Source organism: Pteropus alecto, unplaced genomic scaffold, assembly GCF_000325575.1.
Source record: "Pteropus alecto unplaced genomic scaffold, ASM32557v1 scaffold106, whole genome shotgun sequence".
Classification (NCBI taxonomy): domain Eukaryota; kingdom Metazoa; phylum Chordata; class Mammalia; order Chiroptera; family Pteropodidae; genus Pteropus; species Pteropus alecto.
Genome location: NW_006442103.1, coordinates 3,224,074 through 3,250,628, shown reverse-complemented (window position 1 = coordinate 3,250,628; position 26,555 = coordinate 3,224,074). Strand labels below are relative to the sequence as shown.

The window sequence follows — 26,555 nt, the reverse complement described above, 5'->3', positions numbered from 1 at the left end:
AAAGCATTGACTGCTCAGTTTATTAAAGCAAAGGTTTTGGTATACAATTCATTATATTACGTTGGCTTTTAAAAGTGTGAGCTTTTTATTGATACTGTTGAGATATGTGCTCTATAGACTGTGGGTAGAGTGGCTCAGGTGCTTTTGAATATAATTTAATTTTTGCTTGTGTCTCTTGTATAGCTCATAGGGATTTTAAATAATTCTCAAAGGGCAACCCAGAATTTCAATTTTATCTCCCTGATTAATGTACCATCCACTGTTACTGTAGTTTCTTCACCTAGTAGTAGGAAAAGAGACGACAAGATTGCCTATGTAATGGGCTCTAATTATAATGAAACTACTTTCAATTATTATTAATTAAATCTCTCATGTCTGTATAATGCACCATGATTCGGGTTCTTGAAACAGCTCAGGGAGAGAGTGCTGAAAGCTTCATTTTACAGAAGGGGACACTAAGGCACAGGGAGGGAGGCTAATTTGTTACACACCATACGGTTGGCAGGTGAGGGAGCTGAGAGCAAGCTGAGGTGTTGCTCCCTTGGCCATGCTTTTCACTTGTCTGGGAGCCTTTATTTCGTTTTGCTTTCAGAGGTCAGAAAATTCGTTGCAAGGTGAACCGCACACGACTGTGCCCTTTTATGGGGTTTCTGAACCCGGTAGAGGAGTAGAGATACCTCGCTAAGTCAACGCTTCAGTTCTGATGAATTTCTCTGAGCATGAGGGAAGCCCTTCTGAAGGCTGTTTTAATCAAACATGAAACAAGCTAAGCTATATCCACCTTGTAGTGTCCCCTCAGAATTCTATTAACGTAGAGTTGTCATTGTTGGCTCTTTCTTTCTTCTTAAGAAAGCAGTCTAGCATGAATATATCGTCCCCTAATGCTGACTCCTGGGTAGGCATGTGATATATTCCTCCTCAGGCAAAACCTTTCCTTCCATATTTCAGCTGGCATTACCACAAGGATGCCTTGCCGTATGTGTGTCACTACGGGCTTACCCTATTTCCTCTTCTGATTTGCCTTATTTAAATTAATTCTTATACTTAAAAAGCATTATTTCTATTTTGTTGTTTTTGTTCTGTTTTGTATTCTCTCTATCTCCTTTAGTTATTTCCATAATTAATTGTAGGTCTGTGGCCTTGTCTTGTACTTAAAATTCAAGAAGAATGAGTCCTAAAATCAAAAATACTCTTTTAACATTTGGTTCTTGGTGCTTTATAGTAAACCTTTTTATACACTGGATATATATTTTCAAATTTTTGTTTCTCCTTTTCTTCTGGAGACAAGAAAGTCTGAAGTCATATCTCTCTCCTCTTGGCTTCCAGCAAAGCACTTTCTCCTTCCTCTCCAACCTGACAAATCTCTCCCTGATGCTCATTGGGGTTCTTCTTCCTCTTTCCTCCTTTAAATGTTGAAATGTCATCCCCTGCCCCACCCTTGGCCTTCCTTTCTGTTTGCCATACATGCTCTCTCTGGGACTATGCCCTTAGCATCCAAGGCTTCCAGTGCCATCTCTTTGCTGATAATTTTCAAATATTTGTCCCAACCAGATTTCTCTCATTAGCTTCAGATTTGAATTTTTACCTGTTTATTACCTATAGGACAACTCTCTTGGGTGTCCCACAACACTTTCCCTTAAGATCTCCTCCTCCACTATCCTGGACCACAGCCAAGCACACCAGCATTGAGGAGCCCACCAAAACTGAGGGTGGAGACTCAGCTCTGGCCCTGCCTTTTCTTCTGCTCCCCACTACTAAGTACCAAATCCTATGAAATTAAATCCTAAATATCTAAGAGTATGTTTTAATTCTCCTGTATCCCCACTCCTAGTATCTTAATAAGTCCCTTGTTTCTTCATTAAAGTTACTATAATAGGGGAGGAGAGTGAAGACATACCTCCAGGGAATCGAGAGGCATGGTTTCAAATGCCATATACAGAATTTCTTAGAAGTATTAAAATTTTATTCAAAATTTGCATTTCATTCCTCGATATCTTCATACATGTCTTCATGTAAATGTCATAACTTAAATTACTTATCTTTGAGTGAAAGCGTTTCCCCAGAAGGGCAAACTGTGTTTATGCTGAGGCTGTAGACATTCCCTGCAGTGCAACGTTAGGAATCCAGGTTGAGCAGTACACGGTAAGTGTTCCTGTCTTATCTGAATTTATGCAGCGTCCCCTTACATGATTTACTTCCTTCATTCTCGCTGCCTGCTAATCAGTTCTATCCACTGCTACCAATTTGTCCTTGTTAATATACAAAACTGATTATTTATTTCCTTGCAGCGTCTCCTCAACGTAAAATCCACACTTTGGTGTGACTTGCATGCCCATTATGGTCTGAGACCGACCTATCTGTCAAATTTCAAATTTTCCTATTTTCTGTCCCCTGACCACACCCTAGTTCCAGTCAGAATGAACTCTTACTTCTTCACACCTTTTTATATGTTGCTCATTCTTCCTTTTTCTCTGCCACTGGAAACATTCAATTGTCAAGACTCAGCTTGAGCATCCCTGTCTCCAGTTCAGGTGAAGTGTGCTTTTTGTAAGTGCTCCTGTGCACTTACTTGTGCATCCCTCCTTCACATCACTTATCTTGCCTTATTCTGTTTCTGATTACATGTCCTTCTCGCACGAGATTGAAAGCTATTTATCTATGTATCCCAGCTCCTAACATGTTAGCTAGCACTTAGTAGGCACTCAATAAATATTAATGAATAAGTGCTTAAATAAATTAAACATCTATGATTTCTGTTTCCCACTGATCTTAATCATAATTTAAAAATCACAGGTGGTATCCAAATCTAAAGTTTACCATAATAGACTGTGTTTTTATTTGGCTTTTTTATATAACAAAATTTCAGAGCTAGAGTTGTAATGAATATATGTTGAACCTGCCAAGTTTTCTATGATTAATTTAAGGAAATTTCAAGCGGCACTAATTTTTTAAAAATTATTTGTAGTTTTGTTATTGCTATGGTTGTTCTTATGGTGTTTCACTCTAAAATTGTGTCATTATAAAGGAAGGTACAAGTATGAAAATTATAGGATTTTAAAAGTTTAAAATACATAAAAGCCAATTCATTTGTTAGCATTTGCCATACGCCAGTCACTGTGCTAAGCAATTATCATATTATTGAGATATATTATCTCAATCTCCCTGCAAGGCAGGTTTTATAGATAAGAAAATTGAGACTTAAAATTTAAATAACTGATTATTCAAGGTTACACAGCTAATACATAGTGGAATAGTGATATGAACATAAGTTATGTCTGTTGTCAAAACCATTACTTTCTCTTACACCAGAACTAATACACTTACAAATTCTTATATAAACTGGTGTTCATTCATGATGTGTTGTGATTGTCAGGTGTGGATAATTATATTGCATTTTGGCATTTATGACCACACTCTCTGAACTTGGAATGGGATTTAGATAAATGCTACAGAATAATTGATTTAATCTAGGTGTATGTGATTCTTTAACGATGCAGGAATAGCAGGCTCCTTAGAAAATGTAAAATGTGGACCCTCTGCACACATACACAAAAATGCGTACATATACAAATGCATATATTTTTTGTCTTAGATTCCTTGAAAAACCTAGGCAAGGTTCTAGATAATCTACCTATTTTGTGGTTGAACAAACAGGTTCAAGAAGGTCAACCACATGTTTCTGAAATTGCTGACCATGTCTATCCATGAAGAATGTGTTTTGGAAAGTGGTTACTTTATGGAACTTCTTGAATTCCTAGAAAAGTATCCTAATCTCAAAAGTCCTACAACAAATCAGTAATACTAAATACATTCCAAGTATTTTTAAGCATGGAAATAGTTTAATATTTTTCTTATGTAATACATATTTCTTGAAAAAAATTATTATTAAGTATTTCCTTGTAAAATTTATAAAATTATAGTAGCAATTTATAGTAAGATAAGTGTGCATAGAAATGTATTGTTCGAGTATAAGAAAATGCATATTTATTTATTTATTTAAATTTTTAAATTAAATTTATTGGTGTGACATTGATTAGTAAAATTATATACAATTATTATACAATTTAGTAATATGTCACATGCATATTGCATTGTGTTCAAGAAAATGCATAATTAAAACAAAATTACTCTCAGCTGTGAATATATCACAAGACAAAAGAAATATGATAGCATAACCAATATCTATGATTGTGAATTTGTTTCTCTACCTGTAAAATAGTTACAACAGTACAGAACTATATTATGGTTACTTATCCTAATAACAGTTCTATAAAGAGATACCTTTTTGTAACTCTTCTATTTTTAAAGATGAGGTAACAGGTTTAATGTTTAATGACTTGGGCATGAATTTATAGCTAATAAGTAACAGATTCAGAGTCCATTAAAGGTTTTCTGATTCTGAACCCAGCAGTTCAGCGTCATTTCACAGACATGCCTGGTAAGGATCACATGGATGCAGAAAACATTGCAGCAGCTAAGAGTCACCAAGCACGTTTGGTGCATGGTTTTTATTTTAAAGCCTGCTACTTGCTTCCTCAGGCTTGCATTGTTTCACTTTGCAGAGCTCTGAAGGCCAAAGCTTACATGGGTAATTCAAAATGATTCTTAGCTTTCATTTCAGTTTTAATCCATGACCCTAACTCTTGCATTTCATTTCACCTTATTTTATTCCAGTACTGTAGCTAAGATTAGCTTGGCTTTAAAGGAAACAGTTTAACTGCATTATCTAAGTGTGTGTTATGTTAAAAATGATTACATAAAATTTTGATATGCAGAATACTTTAGCCTCACAGTATTGTTGTAAAATTCACTAGAACAATTAAAATAAAGAGATTACCAGTGCCTGTATTTAAGAATTTATTTGAATAAAAAATGTAAAAGTACAATTTAAAAAAATACCTTTGAGAAAGTAACTAATACAATACAATGAATGTGTGGTACATTTGCTGGTGATTAACACATTAGTAATACTTTTGAGATTACATTTTTAAAGGGGTCTTCTCCCTTCTACAGAATGTGTGTTTATGGTGGCAGTTTTAATGCTGTTTCTTGCTGTGCAGTTCAATAGAGTATGTTTTTAGGTGGTTGGTTGAGGGTTTTTTTCCTTATGTATGTCAATGGAGATAAGTGTTTTAATTACTTTTTTAATGTCTGTGCTTTTGTATTTTTCTCTTCTCTTCCCTTTTATTTCCTGCTGTTGAGATTACTGCCTCATCTCCACAGCAGGTGGCTGTTGCAAATTTGTTTTCTTTGTAAGCCTGGTAGATTTATTTTGTAATATAACTGTTCCTTTTTAGTATTTTATTATTAATGATTTCTTTACTTTGGAATATAGTATACTTACATAGTGCTAAATAGTAATTTCCTAACACCATCCAAGAATTCCAGTCATTAAGGAAAAAACCTTTGCCTGAGGCATGTTGTTTGTTTCTTTGCTTCACAATGTGGAGATTAAAATTTAAAGAAATTGTTTTATAGCCAAAACCAAATGAAAATGAAAAACAGAAGAGAGGGAAATAAAGAAAAAAGGAAAAGGCCCAAGAGGTAAAGCACACTTTATTTTAATAAATAATACCAAAAATCAAAGGGATAGGTAGATTTTGTGACAGTAATAGGAAATTACATTATTATATCTTTTCTAGAAGAGAGATTTTAACAAGATCTTATGTTGATCTTAAAATTAAATTTTAATTATTAAAATAACCTGCTAATTATTAGAAAATTGGAATAGTACTAAAAGTATAAAAAACTTTACCTTTTTGTTTTGTTTTGTTTTGGTTGTTTCATATGTCCCTTTATGTAGAAAGAACAATAGATAAAATTGATCTTGAGTATAGAAATTATTTGTCAGGAAAGTAAAATGCACTCAAAGTTATTTTGTCCACCTTGGATTTCTTGGGCATTGTTTTACTAAAATAAAATCCGTGTATTTTTCCAAATGTAGAAAGGAAGTAAAAATACATAATGAATCATACTTTCATTTTGTTATATGAAATTGCTGAATATTTCATTACAGATAAGAAATCCTCTAGAAGTATTTTAAGTACTTAGATACAATTTATTTCATATGTATTGTACTTGTTAATAGACTGTTTTCTTAATATGTTTACATTGTTTCTCACCTGTACAGTGTTCTAAATTGGGGCCTAGTATAAAGTTCTAACATGAAGTTATATGAACTCACCTAATTATTGGTATGATAGAGCTTGTGCATATTTTATACATGAAGTCATAAAAGTGAACTGAAATACATTTTTAATTTAACTTTGTAGGAATTATTGTCTTTGGTTATTCTCTTCACCAATGCTTTTTAAATTTCAGTTTTATAAATTAAATACAAAAAGAGGACCTTAGTTCAGCATCTATCAGATTTTCAAAATCGTACTAGTGTTCAGTACTTCTCTTGGTTTTGGACATTACTTTTATGTGTTTCTGTACAGAAAAATACATTTTCTGTACAGAAAAATACATTTTGTGTATATCATGAATTGTGTAATACATTTGAGATGGTGACTTTATTCATATCATTTTTTTTAGAAAGTCTTCATATTGTTATCTTTTAACCAATTGTGTGATACACATCATTAATGCATGTGGTCACATTGAGAGAGAGAGACTAGACAGCAGTTATATGAAACAGATGTTTAATGGGGATTTGAAAAATCAATGAAATGAATACTATTGTGATGCATGGTGATCTGATTTCATGTGTGTTACATCAAGTCACTATTCTTTCTGAATTCAGTCTGAACACTCAGAACTAAACAAATTTACAGTGGGACGTCTGGGAAAAGATGAGGAGTTTTATTGAGAAAAGAATCATAATAGGCCATCATTGATCTGTTCCTTTCTAATCAATATATAGATCCTAGAATGATAACCCATAGGGCACTGTCGTCTTTTGGAAAGAAAATATAAATCCTTTGAGTCATATAGTGATCTTTAAGTGACAAATGAAAACTTTGTAATCCATTGTGGAACTGTGGAATGTTTAGGCCCTTGAAAGAAGTATTTTACTTCTATATTGTAATCCCAACTGTTTAGGCTTGATGTAGGAAAAGTTTACCTATTTAATAGATATTAAACAAATATATTAATGGATACATATATTTATTATTTTATACCTACATTTATACATTTTATATACACCTATTTAAATGGCTTTTTATCATTAATTGTGATCTTTTGTTTTTATTTACTATTAATCTTTTTGTCATGTGAATCTTTATTTTCCATAGTTTTTGTATTTTGTCCAAGAGAGTAAAAACGACTTACATTTGGATGTTGTCTTAGATTTACTAAATTGTTTATATGTGCACTTTCTTTCTAATTTTCAATGCAACTCCATACATTAGACAGGGCTATCTTCATTCCAAAATCAAGAAATTTGAGATCCACAGTATTAAGTAATTTTACCCCAGGACAGCTAGGTAGGGAGGGAAAAGAGACTAGAACCCAGTTATCCAGACAGCTAGGTCAGTGTTCTCTGAGGCATGATGTTACTCTCTCTACTCCAATTTAAAGGACACTTTAAACATTTGAAGGTCTTAATCGTGCTGCTTTCCTGGTCTTGAAGGGCGTGTGGTTTGAGGCCATTGTACTGTATAGAATGAGTGAAGTTAGACATTTAAGACAGAATTGCTAAGTATTGTGGACTGTGATACCAGTCTGTCCAACACTGAACACTTAAATGTGTAATAATATTAATTGTGTATATCATGAAGTAGATGGACATTTAATTTATGTCTCTCTAGGTATGTCATTTCATTGAATTCAAACAAGGGCTTTTAAGGAAAGAAGGCAAACAAAAGAAAATATTTATTTCACACCTAGGCAGAGAGTTTTACATACATTGTTTTCATTTTATTCTCTGAACAATACTATGATGAGACTGCTGCTCAGAGAGAATAATTTACTTGCCCAAGGTCATTGTACCTAGTAAGTGATAGAACTGGAATTTTAATGCAGGAAATCTGACTTCTTATTCAATAGACTCTGTTTATGAATAGTTGTAGAAATAAGTCATTTTGAATGAAGATATTATAAAAAGATTTAATAAATAAAAATTAAGAAAAACAGTGGTCACACCGGGACATTTCTTTACAAAGATGTGAGTGGATAGCTGAGGTAGATCGCTTGGTGTCCCTTCACGGGAGTTTGTTTAATGAATCTATCTCCAGTTTGCACTCGTTAACATTTTACCTTGTGCAGAACCAGCCTCCAAACCAGGCTTAGAAAATGACGACTGAGAAACACAACACACTTTCCTCTTTGAGAAGAAAGCAAGATCCAAGATACAAAAGCTCTTGGAAAAGTGAAAACCTTACATTCACCATCAGCTACATTTTGCTGTGCTCAGCCAGTAAACTTGAAGACTAGTGACATCAGTGAGATTACAAAGATTTCTACTAAAATCTTCTTATGAAAAAAGCACTTGTATGAAATAACAAGAATTGATGTACCTGCGGAGAGAGTTCAGTACACTAGAGCATTGCCCCCTTCCGTAAGTCAGTCTTTTGCCAGAGACTCGAGGCAGTCTCAGTGTTGTGCGCTGTCCTCTCCACTTCGTTGGGATTTGTGAGGCTGTCTCCAGTGACAGGTCTATCTGATCACTGTCTTTCCCATGATGGTTTAGCTGTGATTCAAGTGGACACCTTCAAGAACGAGCAGTATCACTCAAATCCTTGCTCAACTCAATTAATATGGAATAAGTGACCCAGTAAAGTAACACAGGCAGACATTATGAAGTCTGAGAAATTCTTAAACATGTCCTACCATAGCTACGAAGACTCAGCCTTAAAAGCTTATTTCTACTCTTACTTACTAGACAATAATGTAAAACAGAATAGTTAATATTTTGTTAATTGGAGTGTGCACAACTTAATATGAACACAAAGAATTTACCACATACACTGCTGTTATTTATTCGATAGTTATTCCAGAGGGAGTTGCTTTGAAAACTAAGCAGAGATACATATTCCAAAGACTATCAAATATTGAAAAATAATGAGCAGATAACCAAGGGGAGTGCACTTAAGAAGGAAAACATTTCAGAAATGAATTTTACTAGAGAAAATAATCACAAAAAAGATTCAGCCTAGAGAAGCAGCCAGTATTTTTCTGGCCACAGCAAAACTAAACACCTATGATTAATTTGGATATCACTTGTTGTGTAGCATCACATTATAACAAGGCTTAATTATAACCTAATACATAAAAAAGGCAGCAATTTTGAAGTTAAAGCGTATAGTCTATATCTGTACTATCCAGGTTAGAAATTGAAACTGCACACACTTGTTCTGTGATCTTCAGCAGTTTCTTACTCTCTATGTGCCTCAGTTTACTCATATCTAAAATGCCAGTGATAATATGAGTTGTCTTATAGAATCGTTTTGAGAATTAAATTAGTTAATATATAAAAATCATCTATATGCCAGGCATTTAGAACAGTGCCTAAAAGTAATCAATAAACGTTAAATTAGATTTTCTGTAACTTAAGCAAACTTTATTTCTTTTCCTTTTGGATAACTTGAAAATGATAATTTTTCAGTAGTTCTTAAGGAGATATTCCTTTGTATAAAAATATACTAAAACACCAAAAATGTCAGTAACTATTCTAGGGGAACAGAAAGCTATCCAGATTTTTTGAAAAATAAAAAACACTGTACATATACGAGCTGCTTTGTTTGTCAAATCTTGTCAACTCCTCTTTATTCGTAAACCTCCCTCTTCTCACTGAAAGGTGAATTAAAAAGTCATTTTAGTGTCATTTTGAAATCATCCTGGTACAGACACATACCATATTTATTAATATGCCACCTACTCTCAGAGAAATCTTTCTTTGATACATGGGTATTTGCAAGTTTCATTATATATCATATTTTACATACAATTGTTTTCTTTTTTGTAGCACTTTGTTTAAATTTGCTAAGATTTAATACTTTACTTTGATTTAAGCTTTATTCTTTCTTTGACATAGGATGTGAAATTTGAAAAAATTGATAAACTACAGAATAAATAAACCTATTTGAATAGCTTATGTTTATTAAGTGGATAGATAGATGATGATGATAGATAGATAGATAGATAGATAGATAGATAGATAGATAGATAGATAGATGATAGATAGATAGATAGATGATAGGTAGATAGATTGATAGATAGATGATAGATAGCTAGATGATAGATGATAGATAGATCTTTTAATGGTTTGTTACTCTGGAGAAACTTAAAATAGTTTCTTAATCTCTTGATATATATATCATAGAATTGGCTTAGGCAGTTGTGAGAGCTGGCAAATTTGAAATCTGCCAGGCCAGCAGACAAAGAGAATTTCTTCTTTCTCAGGGAAACCTCAGTTTCATTCCTAAGGCCTTTGGCCTAATTGGATGAGGCCTACCCGGGTGTCAAGGTAATCTCCTTTACTTAAAATAAACTGGTTGTAGTTGTTAACTACATCTATAAAATGCCCTCACAGCAATACCTAGATTAGTGTTTGATCAGATAATTTTTTGACACTATAGCCTAGCCGAGTATGCATAAAACTAACCATCACAGAACTTACACAGATCACAGACCAGATAAATGGAAGAGGAAGACTCACACTGAAGTCTATCTGATGATAGTGACCTTGCTTGCAATCACCCCTCAGCCATCATGGTTAGCAGAAAATAGGGCACTTCTGCCACCTGGGCCAGACTACCAAAGAGTCTGTGAGGACAGCTTCAGATGCACCGCCCAAGGGTGTGGGATGACCTGTCACTAGGTGAGGGGAGAAGGGCTCCATTGACTTTGGAAATTTAAAACTGTCCATGACCCGGCATGTGGTTAAGTAGCCTGCAAGGATAACCCAGGCATAATGATTCTGTCCAGTTACTTAAGCCAACACTCATAGGCCAGAACAGCTAATCAGTGCCCTCTTGAACATTTACAGGGAGAATCTGACCTAGTAAACATTAAATTCATTTTAGTGATAAATGCAGAATGGGGTGAAGCAAAGGAAGCTCACTTGTCCTTGTCAGTGTCTTGATCAAGTGAAAAAATGAAGTTTAAATTTTACCAAAGCTTTTTTTTCTTGTGAAATAATCCTTGCAAGAGAGGAAAAGTCATCTCTGTGGATCTGGTGGTGTGTTCAGTAAAAATGCCTTGCATTTCTTCAGAGAAGTTATTTTAACAGTGGGTCTACAAAAAATCATCGCAGATGTATAGCTCCCTCTCTGCTTTAACCACGGCAAGTAGTGGAAAAGATTAGAGTAGGAGTTAGTAAAGGAATAATTTCAGACTTTATTGCCAGTGACTGTGGAACTCTTATCCACCACTTACCTTCTCTGTGTCTTGTTTTTGATTGCCTTAACGGCTTTCGTTTATCATATCACCTTGAAATTGCATAGCACTTCATGTTGTTTTTCTTGTTGTTTGTGGTTTTTAACAGGAAAATGAAGGGCTACAGTATATATATACTATCTCTATAGTATAGTAATATGAGAGGAGAGATAATTCCTTATTTAAATCTTACTATGTAGCATATGTATATGTTGGTTTGACTAATCAAGTGCAACTTAAACTATAGTTATTTTTTAAATAGCTTTCAAGAAAAAATGTTTTGTCATTAGAGTCTTCAAGTACCTTTTTATGTACCAGTAACCAACCACCCTCTACTGGAGGCTTTCTAAAAAAAATTACATAAATGAGTACACATTTATGTAATAGTTTCTTTGTTACAAATACACCTAAAAAAATCTTTCCATGTCAGAAAATGAAGAAATATTCTCATCCCCATTTCATCTATACAGAAGCCAAGGCAAAGACAAGTCAAATGACTTGCCTAATCTTGGATAATTAAAATAATTTAAAAAATAAATGGTTTTAAACAATCTATAAGCTAAGATCAAACCTTCTGGGGGAGGGGATTGAGAGGGTGCTGGACCAGGAAGAAAATATTTGATTTAATTTGAAGGGATGGCAATGGTTTATGGCTGGTTACACACTCAATCCACGAGCATCTTCAGGTTTCAGATCAGATATGGTACCTACCTTATCTCACAGGATAAGTCATCCTTGGGACACATGCTTATTACTCTATGTGTCCATTGGCAACTACCCATAACCCTTCATTTAAATATAAAATAAACTCCCACCTCTCTAGAACGACCCATTGGTAGAATGAGTTTTGGACAGTAAATAAAAATCAAACTACAAATATCCTCCAGTCCTTATAGAATTGAGATGAATTAATTCTCCACTTTCCTGTGGTGAGGTGATTGCTATCGGATTTGCTTTATTTATACTTTGAAAAAAAATGTAGTCTGCTATTCATTTTCTTTTCAAAATTTCAGTAATTATGGAGTTAATACGTACATGTTATAGAATATTTGGAAAAAAGGAAATAATAATAATAATAAAAAGCATATCACCCCACAACCAGAAGCAATTACCTTTCAGATTATATAATTTATAGATTCTTTTTTACAAAACTTGACTCATACTACATACAGTTTTGTATTCTGCCAGTTCATTTAGCACTATATTTTGATTTTGTTCTGTTCTTTTTTCTTTTTTAAAGTAAGACTAATGTATTCATTCTTTGGCATTTTGGTATTCTTTCTTCTTTTTTGTCTCTATTTAAAAAAAATTATTAACCATTTTTGCACATTAAATCTTTATAATGTTTCCTTAGGATAGAGTCAAAACTGTTTTCTAGAAACTGAGCACTAGCATGTGTGTCTCCTGAAGGTGTATAACAAACCCCATATCTACCCTTGCCACGTAGTCTGTTTTTCTTAAATCCTTTATTTATTAGTAGAGGATAAATCATAGCCGATTGCACTTCTTAAATGACTAATGTAGTTAAGATTTTTGGTGCTTATAAGCTATTTATATTTTTTAATCTCATTTTTTGTTATGCTTTGTTTATGCTTCTATTGAAAAGCTAATCTTCCTTATTGAAATTGAGAAAATTTTTGATATCGTAAAGACATTTTGTTTGTTAAAATATTCTGGTGAATCATTTGCCTTTTAATTTATTGATAATATTTTCGAAATGTAGAAGTAGCTGAATTTTTGTGCTAATATACATTTTTTCCATTGAATATTTTTTAGGATCTTCCACATTCAGGAACTAGATAAATACATGCATACATATACATATATATATATATATCTTTTTACAATGAACTTTTTATATTTATCATCTTAATACATCAGAAACTTATTTTTATATATGACATGAGGAAAGAATATAACATGATTTTCTCCCTTAATTCTATATGTATTTGTGTGTCTATGTTTCCATATACATATATGTGTACATGAAAGTGTGATTTATCATGTGTGCTTAGTTAGATATTAAAAGTATACTCTGAGGTCTGTACATTAGATTATGTACATTATTTCATGTTGATTTTCTTATAGATTTTTTCTTTCCTCTAAGGACCACATTAGTTTAATGATTGCAGCTTTCTACTTTTTTTTAAAAAAATATCCATTTGGAAACATTCCTCTCCCTGCTAACAATATTTTATAAATTTTTATTACTTAGGTTTGCCAGAACCCAATAAAGACGACATCTTCCAGGGCCTGACACAGGACCAGGGATTTTATACATCCAAAGACTTTTTGCCACTTGTAGCCAAAGGCAGTAAAGCAGGTATAATACGCTGTTTTATTCTTAATGTTTCCTATGTTGTTGTACATATTACACATTTATATTGAATCCAGGCTTAGCAAGATGCTGTTCAGATTTGAAATTGATCCTTTTGCAACAATAATATAAAGAAGAAGAAAAAGCCTTATGCAACAGTTTGCCAGAACAGCCTATTTGTTTATTCTTCCAATCAAACATCATCCTAAGGATTTTTCACTGTATTATATACAGGTCTAAACTGTATCATGAAAATTGCTTCAAAGTAAGAGAGTTGTAAACAAACATCAGAAGATTTTCTTAAGAGAAATGGCTAGAACTTCAGTCTGAGAACTGTTTTATTTAATTTTTTTATCTTAAAAGTGGACATAGCTTACATAATTTGTGTCCAAGCAGACAGAAAGATTTAGTCTCTCCTGGAACAGCAAATTTATAAAATTAAAATAAAATAATTTGGTAGATGCCCAGGTACGTAGTCTCTGTAATATCACTTCATAGACCCAGGAACAGCAGCCTGAAGCCAAACCTGTACTGTGTTTTGCCTGGACTAGAGTCATCGTCTTCATGTGTAGAGAAGCTGTCATATATTCTTCAAAACCAGATCATCTAAGTCCTTTAAACGTATGTCTCCTAAAATTCTATTCTGACATTTAATTACACATGGAAAAGATAAGAACTTACATCTCCGCCTCTACCCCCCGAAAAATAGTAACTTTCTGTATTAGATTGTTCAGTAGAAGTTTACAGCTGGAGATGTGGACCACCCACCTCCACCTTCCTTCTTCCAGGAGAATGGGATGTTTCTGCCTGCAACCCTTTCTAAGGAAGGTCAGAGTACACACAACATAAATTTGAGAATTACAGATGGCCAATTATGTAATCCCGAATGCAGACTCTTCCAAGCAAAATGATTACACTTATGGAAATTATAGGTCTATGCTATCCATGGTGCCATTTCAAAATTATAGTAATTTATCTTATCAACAGTCTTATTTAATCTGATAATACACTGCCACTTAACACTGAGAGAACACCTGCATTTTACTTTTTTTTACACGAATTTTCATATGGACATCAAATCTTCATATAGGTGCTCTTAAGAAATGGATACTTAGAAAGTTATTTTTTCATTATCAGTTTTACAAAAAAAAAAAAAAGAAAGAAAAGTGGTAAAAGGGAGACAGTTTTATTTTACTATTTAAAGAAATAGTTCTCATAAATTCTCCAGTTACATAAAGAACACTTATTCAGCATGTTGATTTTCAAAGTTCACTAAATGTAACATATAGCTGGGCTCTATACTAGAATCTTATTAGGTAATATTGAAGTAGCATTTTCATGAAATGTTGTGAATGATTAACCCAGATCATAAGGACTACTTTTTTCTTCTAACAAACAGAAATTTAATGATGCCAAGTTAAAAATACACATCACCATTTTACCAAAGAGAGTTTTAATTGATTGATTCCAATTTGTTACGACCTAAATCCTTCAAAATGTGTTGCAATTATCCTTCTAAAAGGAAAAAAAAGAAGTTAAGGTACTGACTATGAGATTATATATATGAGCATATTTTTTAAATGGGAATAAAACTGTCTTTCAATGAAGCAGAATAATTTGATAGTGACACTCCATCCTCGAAAACTGCAAGATGCAATTTTACACTGCTTTGAGTACAAGTATCTTTTGAGCTGTCATGCAGAAATGGTTTCTCTACTTGAAAATGCGGTTTTCCTTTCATCATTCAGGAATGTGCGCCTGTCACTCTCCATTGCCATCGATACGGGGTGCCGTGATTGTTCTCGGAGCTGGAGACACTGCTTTCGACTGTGCAACATCCGCTTTGCGTTGTGGAGCCCGCCGCGTGTTCATCGTCTTCAGAAAAGGCTTTGTTAATATAAGAGCTGTCCCCGAGGAGGTAAAATAGAACCATCAGAGAATATGGGGTTGTAACGCAACAGATTTCAAAAGATGAGATTATTAATGTGCAATCTTCTAGTTTAAATTATTAGAATGTTCTTGAAATTGTGAAATGCAAGTTTAAAAATTTCTGTGCTAACCATAATTTTTTTTTCCACTTCAGACATTCACAGTAAAAGACAATTATTTTATAATACTGAATTCGATAAAAAGAGAAATTTATCTTTGTCGAGTGCTCCTTTTTCTCAGTGTTGATATCTTTGAAATACACTGTGTTTAACTAGTAACAGTGGAATGTGCTGTCTTCTATGTCTTAAACAATAGGTACTCTTCACAAAATGTATGGATATTAGGAGAATGTAGTAATTAGAGACATTCAAAATGTTCCATAAGCCAAATTCGTAAGATGCATTCAAAGATATATATATTGGTCATACTTATGTCAATTCATTCTGCTGTGAAGCCATTAGAACAGAGATTGCTATTTATTTTTTAAGAGGTGTAATGTATGCATAATTTAGAATTAATAATTAGTTAACTTACTAAAAATGACAGATATAAAATAGTTTTATTCTTACAGGTGACTGGTGACTAATCTTGGGCGAGGCATCAGCTGGGTACATGTACCACGGACTCCTCAAATTTCCATGTTATTAGAGAAAGATAATGCCTTACAAAGGATATTAGTTCTGAGAACAAGAACCAAATGTATTTATAGAAAGATAGATTACTCATTTAATCCAAATCAGTATTATGAAATTGATTTGCTTTAGAATGCCTGAACATATTTGGAGTGTCTATACTAGAAAAGAATTTTAAGTGTAGTCAACAGGTAATTTGTCACATATAGATTAACCACATTAGAGAATAATCTCACTAAAATATCAGAAGCCCCACTGGTTTATGGCTGAGCTTCAGATGTCAACTTTGTTATCTGAGCTTTTCTCCATGTAGTCTACCTTTTCAGACTTTTTTTTCAAAATTCAGGTGGAGATGGTCTCATAATCATATGAGCTTTCTCTGGGGTTTTAGACATCAATCAGTGCAATCTCATTATAGTACAAATAACAGAAAAACAGCCATACTGGAGTCAAGTGACTTGCTTAAGATGAAAGAAAATAGGAGCTAGTTTTATTCATCTTTGTATCCCATGCATAAGACCTCAGCAAATAATAAGCACTTGAGAAATATTTTGAACTAAATATTTTAAATCTTGTTCTGATTCTAGTGTCAGAGAAGTTTTCGTTGCATAAGCCTCACCGTGCGGGTTGGGAGGGAAGGTGGCCCTGAACAGCAGTGTCGGCTCACTTCACACTTCACATTAGAGTCGTCTCCCACTGGGATGGGCAGCCAGAAACCAGTGGTGGCTACACACTCACCACACACACACAGTCACACACATGCACCACACATACACACCACACACACTGTACACATGCATCACACACATACCACACACACGCACACACACCACCCACTCACACACACATGCACCATACACTCACATATCACACATACACAGTTACACACACACACACAAATGAGACCAGACAATTGTTTGAGAGGGTAGAGATAAAAGTTTATATATATTCTTTGAGCATCTGTTGTGTACCAGACATTGTTCCAGGCAATTTGAACATTGGAGTGAACAAATCAGGTAGAAATTCTTGACCTCATGGAGCTTGTGCCTAGTGGGAGAAGACAATAATCAAACAAATTGTCACATAAATAGTATACTGAAAGGTGGTTAGTACTATGGAGAAAAGTTAATTAATACATAAGTATATAAAGGTATATATGAGGGAGGGTATGGTGGAAGACGAGTCAGGATTTGCCATTTTAAACAGAGTGGCCCATCTAATGAGATGACTTTTGGGCACAGAAATGAAGACATTGAGGGAATGTAGACATCTGGGAGAAAACAATGTTTCAGATCAAGGCAGATGAGATGCATTCACCCTTGATTCAAGAAGGCTCTGGGACTTCTGGGAACAAGAAAAAAAGTCATTGTGGCTACACAGCAGCATGTGGCAGGCTGGGTAAGGTCCTGTAGGCATTCATAAGGCTTGTAGTTTTTACTGAGTGAAAACTGAAACTATTGTACTATTTTGAGCAGAGAAGCACCAAGATCTGAGTTAAATTTTAAGGGAGATTGTGTCAGAAGCAAGGAGGCTAGTCAGGGGTTAGTGGAAAGAGTAGGCTATTCGTTAATGCAATTGGGTTATAGGAAGGAAAGGAGCCGAGCCCAGGCATAGTTCAGTGGGCTGAGCCCTGGTCACCGAAGCAATGAGAGGAAGCAACGAGTCATCGAGATCCCAGGTCATGTGGTTGCCAAATAGCTTAGTAAAACTCTAGTGGGTCTGGGGCTTAATTACAACTAGAAGAACAAATGTGCGGATGTTTCTTTATTATTAGCTTACAAGAAACCAAATCATTTATGTGGTCTTAAAACGACTTCACTGTGGGGTCCATGAGGGCAGGGACAATAGTCTTCTCTCCTGGTCACTTTGTTTCTTCCCCTGCCTAGCACAGTGGGTGCCACAGATGAAGTGTTCAACGAATCGTTATGGCATGAATGTTTTCTGGAGGGGGTCAGCATCCAAGCCTTCCAGCGTTAAAAGGGCTAATATTCTCCAACTTAGATCAGTGTTACAGCAGTGGGCCTTTGAGGGTTCGTTTGGTAATTTTAGGCAAAATTCCTCAGCATGAGAGAAGGACTAATAAATAATAAATTATCAGAATGTGCATAGATTCCAGAGTCAGGTCACTGGCCAGTGCTTACTGTTTTCTTAGGACTGGAGACTTAACAGCGTTCGTTCCATGTTTATCCCTCATTACCTTTATGTTTACGTTGGAAAAGGGGCCCATAAAGTGGCAGTGGTAACACTTATGAAATTGAAAACACAGGATGAGGTCCAGCAGCGTGTTTCTACCTCAGGATAGGGTTTTTGAGAAAATATGTTCTAGGACAGACTTTTAACCAATATGAAGAATTTAATATCATACCTAATTTTTTTGTGTTTTTCCTATTCCTTTTATGCTTTCAACCCCTAATATACACAAACTGCAACCACACTTGGTTTCTTTAAAGTCAACGAAGGTTGAGGAACAGGAGAATTTAGTTTTCCTCAAATATGTGTGTTGTTTAATGGGCTTGGGCTCTTAGATGCAATTTGGGAATAACATGATTTGTCTGTTGGTAAAAGGCCTAACCATGAGGTACGCGAGCGTGTTCATATCCAAGGCTGCAGTCTAATTCTCAGATGCTTTTTTGAGAGAGGAAAATGCAGAACATATACAGTTCTCTCATCCTTTAGAGACAACTCTGGATTTTTCCAAAGGCCGATTACATTTAACATGGAATTGTGTGAGACCAGGTGCACTGCATGGTCAGTAATGAAGAACTATGTGATTGGGTCCATAAAGGTTTTAATCTACAAAGCTAGGAGGCCCTACCCAGCAGATTCTGCAGTGACAACCCTATCTGTTTCTCTAATGCAATGTTTGCATCAAAATCACCCGCAGGGCTTATGAAACAACTTGCTGGGCCCTTGTCCTGGAGTTTCTAATTCTGGGTATGGGTGGGCCTGAGAATTTGCATTTTTAACAAGGTCCCTGGTGATGCTGAGGCTGCCGTTCCCCTGCTCTAATGTGTCGAGGTAGTTTTCATCTGTCTGATGAGAGCCATCAGCAGTGGGCTGTTTGGGGGCATTCTCCATCTTAGTTAAGAAAGCATTCATGCCACAGGATATAGGTTTGATGAAATGAAGGAACGAAGGCATCATCAGCATATTGATGTAATTCTGATTCCAAATGTCTTTCAGTCTCCCTAGGCTCCCCTGTGGCCTCACACACATGCTAAATAGGATGCTACTGACAAACTCACGCCTCTCAGCCATGGGTCCTTAGGGAAAGCAGCCAATCACTCAGCACTACCCGCTAAGAAGATGAGGGAAAATCTGTTAATAATTCCCTCCAGTACTTTCTGCAAGCTTAAATAGGTGAGATTAAATTTCACAGGATAACAGAATCCCCCAAAATGCTGGTATTTAAAGCTGTTGACAGATCCGATAGAACTGCAAGAACGCTTTAGGCAGTCGGGAATCCCCGAAAGGAGGCATGAAGGTCGGACTCAAGTCCCGCCTGAGTGGATAATTGTAAAGGATAAGGTCGGGGAAGAACTCTGTAGTTCTTATTAATGGTTACTGAGAATATGGTACAAAATTGTTTTAATCCCACAATCCCACACACAAAGACTGTTTCAAGAATGTATTGTTCACATATTCAGCTTCCCAAATACCAGCACAACATGATATGCCTTTCAATCTGCCGTATTTTAGATGGGCTCTCCGTACTTCCACCTCGTGCGCTTGGCTTGCCCCTATTCAATCATCCAAATGGCACCGACTAACTTTGGTATGTCTGTTTCCACATATTTTAGCATTCAGAGGTCAACTGCTCTGATAATTAATGCTACTTTATTATTTTTAATAACAAAAATCACAGTACCAGATTGCCTGGTCTGTCATTCAAAAATTTCTTCATATTACTGCAATTCTGAATGTGCAAGAACGTACCCTTTAGTTGAATCTTTCTGATACCGCATAGCACACCTCATAGAGATCGTGTACATGGCGTGATCTGTAGATCTTCCCCTCACATTTTCAACATCAGTTGATCATGTGAAAGTTTTTCTTAACTACATCTTTCTAGCTGAACATGCATTTTCCTACCAGTAGCTGATGCTTTTTCTTTTTTATTTAATTACAAGAAATATGAACCTGGGACTATTTTTAGAAAATAATCTCTATAAACTGGCTTCTTATAGTATAGCATTGATCACACAGGGTAGCTATTACTTTTTACACTCATATTACAGGTTGAAATGCAAGCTCATTCAAGTGGATTGGCTCACTCACCTTGGTATCTAACTCAAAATATAGAACAGTGCTGATCCAGTGTAGCAGATCAGTGGAGAATGTTGAATAAATAAATATTTTAGGGACACCAAAAACCTTGTAGGAAGAATTTAAATGAACATTAAATATTGAAAATATATAATTTCTGTATATACACATATACCCCAAAATGACTTCTAATAGCTTTAAGTCATTTTATTTTTAATTTAAATGTTAAAAAATATCATTTAATAACATTGCAAAATCAACCTAGCATTAAAAGATTGAATAAAAGTTAGTCCTGGTCTTTAGCCTCTTAAAATATAGCTGAGAATTAAGGAAAAAGAGGGAAGGGGGGAGAAATATAACTAAGCAATATTTAAAGAGTAAAAATTAATCAAAACTTGTAAGAATTAGAGAGGATTGGCAGGTTGCACAAAACACAGAGGATTATGATTTGTACAGAATTTGTATTAAGAGGCATTTCAAGATTGAAGAAGCTACTGCGAAGGCACCAAAGTTATGCAGGAGATAATTTTGTGAGATATTCCGACAGCTACCAGAAGAGCTTGACTGTAGCAAACCTAAGGAGTAGTAAGAGCTAGTTAGATTTAAGAAAACATTATCAATATAAATGAGTAGTATTTAAGAATACTTCTTACTTGTTAGAAAAGATGTATTTTATGATACCTGCGCAAAGGCATTTTAAGCCTCTAAGAAATCCCTTGCGTTGCATTTCTGGTTTTCATAGCTCAGTAGTGACTCAATAAAATAGTTAAGGGGAAATTATTTTTATCCAAAGGTTGTACAACTCTCATATGGAGAAACATTTCTTTCTCTTCAAGATTCTTTGATTTTAAGAGCATAACATAAGAAGAAACCAAAAGCTCATAACACCATAGCAGGTACTAAAAGAAGGAACCTGAATTTGTGGTTTCAGCAAACATTTTTGCCCAAGCAAAGAATAATTGCAGAATCTTCTCATATATTTCAGAGAGTAGTAAGCAGAGCAAAGTTGTTATGCATTCCACCACTGACTGTGAGTATGTGTAAACCAAAAAGTACAGAATATATTAAGAACTGTTTAGTAAATTGAGGAAGATGAGATTAAGTAGATGGGCAGAAATTACTGCCTCTGTTTTTATCCCCCTTTATTTCCTCTGTAACAGGAATAACCAGATGATTAGACTGTGAAATCAGACTCACATGAATTGGAGATATAATCTGCATCAAGCTTTTTAAATAATTTCAAGGATACAAATAAACATGAAGTGTCCGGTAAATAAGGCGTGGTACAGGACCACCAACACAGTTCTCCAGGTTCCCTTTTGCTGCATCAGGATGGGCTTTATACCAGATCAATGTCTGGTCTCTAAATAACATAAAGAACTCACACAAAAGGAAAATGTTTTAACTATGAAACATCTCCAGCTTATTATACTCCAATAATTACATAATTTATATGACTCCTTATAGAGAGCCATGCTCCCTAAGTCTATAGTTTCCAGGTTTGTTGACCATAGTAATCCTAGACTAACAGGTATATCTTACCAAAAGCATTTCAAAGATAAGGGCCCACTTGCAAACGCTGATATGCATGTTTACAAGTGGATTTAACCAGGTCACTGCCCTTTCTTTTTTCTTGAGATAAACTCCTTTACTCTCCTATGTACTTTTCCTCTCCAAAACAAGACAATCTATTCCATACCAGAACTTCCCGGTAATAATTTTTTTTACCAGTAACTAATTTTTATGCATCCTTCAAGATTAGTTGATATAGGACATTTTCTAGGCTGTCCTTTCTTGACCTACAGTACTGCTGTATAAAATGCCCATATGTGTCCTTAGGATTTTTATGTTATCACACTGAATATAATTAGTGATTTGTCTGCCTCTGAGAGATTTTTAAAAGCAGGGATTCTTTAATTAATCATAGTACCTAGCACCATTTTTTTGTAAGTAATAGGTACTTCATAAATGTTTGGTAAATTTATGAATGAATGGGACTCACGTTGTTATGAATGTTTGTGGCACATCTAATAATTTAACAGTGATGAAATAAAAGATAATATTTTCCAGGATTATCATTGACCAAAGCAGACTACTAAACATTTTTGTTTTGAAATACCATTTTTGTGGTCTTTGTTATCATATAGAATTGATAACTTGTTAAATATGTAGCTATTAGTGGATAATCTTTATGAAAAATATCATTTCTCAAACTTTGGCATATTAGAATTTAATGTATGCTGGTTTTAAGTTCTGCTTATTATAGTTTATAACCTATGCTTACTTTGCCTATATGCAATCTAAAAATGAGTTGACATCATGCTTTTAATTATAGCAAATTAAGTTGTTTCATAATTTCCACAGTATGATGCCTGCAATATTAATCAGACCAAATCATCACATTACATAAAGTTAATCATTAAAATGATGATCATTATTGCATGCTATAGCACTCTATTTTTATTTCACTCAGCATCAACCACAAATCTTCCATGAATATGGAGGTAAAAATCAAAGCTAAGAAGAGTGTTTTTTTTTCACTTTCCACATATGATGTGAAAAGAAAGTAACAATTCGATTTATTGAACCTCAAAAATGGAAGCTTATAGATACTATCTCCTTTACTCCTTTGAGTTATTATTGATGGAGATAAGGCCAAGGGAGATTAATTTGTTTGCTTAATGTACCAGTTGTTCCTCACAAGAACAAGTGCCATCAAACAAGGAAATAAATATGTGTGCCATGAATACAAGTGTTCATGTACCAAACTCACAAAGTTGCTGATCATTACCATTAAGTATTAAGAAACACTGACATTGACATCTGTGAACTACTTAGCACAGAGGGTTGATTAATTTGGACAATAAAATATTAAGACCCACTGCATGAGGTTAGACCACTGGTCATTCTGGTCCATCTTTTTTTTTTTTTTTTCATGGCAGTAACTGATGGCTGAAAAAGAACACCATTTGTTTTTTGGTTTAAACCTCATGACATTGAAGACTCTGGTCAGTCAGCATGTCTTCTTTGCTTGCTGACTTGCTTTGGGAAGGATGTCTACTAGCCATTGACTCCGTATATGTACTACTACTTGGTTGTCCTTACGTTGACTTGAGGATTCTTTGGGTTTTCATATCAGTCATTCATCTTGATAAACAAAATGTTATTCAAAGTCTGCTGTGTGTGTCACACTTTGATAGGCACCCGTAGGACTTAAATGCACTTGATTCCCTTCCATGTCTTATATTAGCTGGAGTATATTCTCATTTGCCAGGCGTCTGTCTGAATGTTCATTTGTTTGTGCTCATCATTTGTTAAGTATTTGATATCACTCTGGATATTGGGGTTAGAAAGTTAAATAAGATATATATTTTTTCTGTACTCAAAAAATTTTGTGAGGAGTTTACAGTCTAACAAATAAATTTTTTAAAATTCTGTTTTAATTTCCCACCTTCATATCTTGACATAATGTGCCTCTACTACCCATTTATGAAGTAGTATTCCTTTATTCTAAACTTACTCTTTATCTAGATTCAGGGCGTCTCCATTAACTCATTTATAATATTGTGTTCACAAGTCCATCACTTGGTTCTTGTATTTCATTTTATAGTAGCCTCTAAAGTTATTAGACTGAGAAGCTGGGATGTCCTCTTCCCACTGAGGGCATCTTTCATCCAGGCAATCCTTTGGCCTTTAGTTTCCTTTGACTAGATCCTTTCCTGTTCCAATTAGCCCCATTCTGAAATTCAACTACAAGAACCATACTAAGTCTCATTCTTTGAAGTTTTCTACAATTGCTGTTTTTGGATATAATGAATATTGCATAGGAGTTTGTTTCATTCATTGCAGAATTGTAGCTAAGCTTTATCATCCCTTAACATATCTTTGGTGCCTTTGAGCCTCAGTTTCTCTTCTGTAGGAAGGAAGTAACGGTTCTTCCTACACAGAGTTGGTTGTGAGGCCAGCAAGTGGCAGAGTGCCTGAGTTTGGGTAATAAATTTACAAATCAGGATGATGTCCAGTGTGTTATTGGCCTTGTGAGTTGGAAAAGTTGGTTTAAAGCTAAATATTTAAAAAAAAAAAACCAAAAACTAAAACAAAAAACTAATACATAGGGGTCATAAAATACCTTCTGTGTGAAGAATAAAATTAGTTCTATGTAAAGCACTTAAAAAATACCTATTATATAAGTATTATTATTTTCATTATCCTCTCGTTAGACTAATAAATATTAAAAGTAAATTCCTCTGTTATCTACAAATAACTGAAAGGATATTTTACTTGACATATGACTTCTCTTACTTGTCTTCTGATTTTCCTAACATTTCTCTAATTCCTAAGGTAAATCGTATCTCAGTTCTTCTTTTCTCAATATTATATCAGTACTTTTCAAATAAATTACTATGTTCAAAGATATCTTCCTATCTTTCCTTTAAAAGTTTTATTCTCTCTTATGTAAAATGGAAAATATAGCTACTTAATAGCAAAATAGTAAGAAGCGGTGTGACTTATGTCTGCTGCCTAATAGTCTACTCTTACATGTTTAGAGAGTAAAGACTATTTCTAAAATTTCAAAAGCAGAAATTCGTAATAATCTCTGTGGGGGGCCAGTGTTCATACTGCCTGACTTCTGTGCACTGTCGGACAGTTGGCACAAATACTAAATATCTGAATACAAGTTATCAATCTTGATGCATATGGAAAGTTATTATATGAGCTGAAGAGATCTTAAAATACAGTTTCTTCACGTTCATGACTGTATATACTTTTTAGGCCCTCGGAAGTCAAAAACATGATAAGCATACTACTGATGCATGTTCACACATTACATCATTGGTGATCTTTATTTTAAAGTTTTAAAAGTTTTGACTTGTTTGTAGTGTCTAATTTTTGTTTCTAAACTTAATGCCAAATTTGTCAAAATGTATAAAATTATCTACATATGATAATAGGCACTATCTGTTAAATAGACAAAAGTAGAATGAGACAACAGATCCTAAATGAGTCTGAGACATGATCCCAGCATAGTTCAGAATTTTATTTCTGTCCTCCACAGAAAAGAATACCATTATAAATATGCACTATGAATTGATTTATTCAAACCATAAACATTTGACATTGTTACTCAATCAAGTTTGACATTATCATTAAAATTTAACATTGACATTTTTGTAACACAATAAACTGGTGTACATTGATGAGTTAGAAGGTGCTACATTACGCAATGTGCAAAAAGTGATGCAGAATACATATCTGACATCCTGGAGTCATATTATTTTATAATTTGAAATATTTAAGGAATAGTTTGCCTTCCAGTAGTCATACATTTTTATTCTGTAGAAAATAAAAGAGGAATCTAAGGTTCATCTTTGGCCTTTCCTTTTTTTTTAACCTTTGCTATCGGGCCACCTTCCTATTGGAATCATAATCTCATTGCTGAGTGGTATTGAATAGTCTGAAGAATGAGTGAGGGGAAATTGTGAATTCAGAGACTTTCAACTACGAATCTGTATCTTCTGTATGTTAAGTTCTGCTTTAGGGGCTTAATATGTCTGAATTGCCGTGTCACCACATACTAATTAATTGGGAATTATCATCCCCATTTTATATACAAGAAGACTGAAGGCCAATTTTAGTGACCATCCCATATAAACAGAAGATGCAGATTTCAAACCTGATTCAATTCCAGTTACTTCTAGTTTCCCTGCCTAAACAGAGAGCAGTTTTAGAGCCGCTGTTTGTATACTTAGCAGTCACAATATCCCACATATCTATTCTTTTTGATATTACTAAACTATTAATTTTATAATGAAAAGAGAAATACTGTGCAATAATAGTTATGCAATCCAATTTTTAAGCCTTTAAGGCCAATATTAAAAAATATATCCTAAACAAAACATAGACTCAATAGTTTCATCCTAATATATACTAATGACCAGTGTTAATCAAATTTTTTTTTTATCATCATCTCCCTAGGGAGTCTTTAGGGTTTGATTTTTTTTAATTACTATCTCCCCCATCACTGTAATTTTAATACCACAGATATCTGTTTATATGCTGTGGATCCTTTGGTAAGGGTTAGAGGATAT

General features: G+C 34.3%; 1 protein-coding gene across 2 annotated transcripts in view; it reads left to right on the top strand.

Annotated features, from left to right (window-relative positions):
* DPYD (dihydropyrimidine dehydrogenase) overlaps nucleotides 1–26,555 on the top strand; it is a 707,946-nt gene that overhangs the window by 272,127 nt on the left and 409,264 nt on the right. For both annotated transcript variants that reach the window (XM_006919549.3, XM_025038477.1), the window contains 2 exons: nucleotides 13,538–13,645; nucleotides 15,388–15,557. In XM_006919549.3, coding sequence (XP_006919611.2) covers nucleotides 13,538–13,645; nucleotides 15,388–15,557 — 278 coding nt within the window. The remainder of the gene's footprint in view (nucleotides 1–13,537; nucleotides 13,646–15,387; nucleotides 15,558–26,555) is intronic.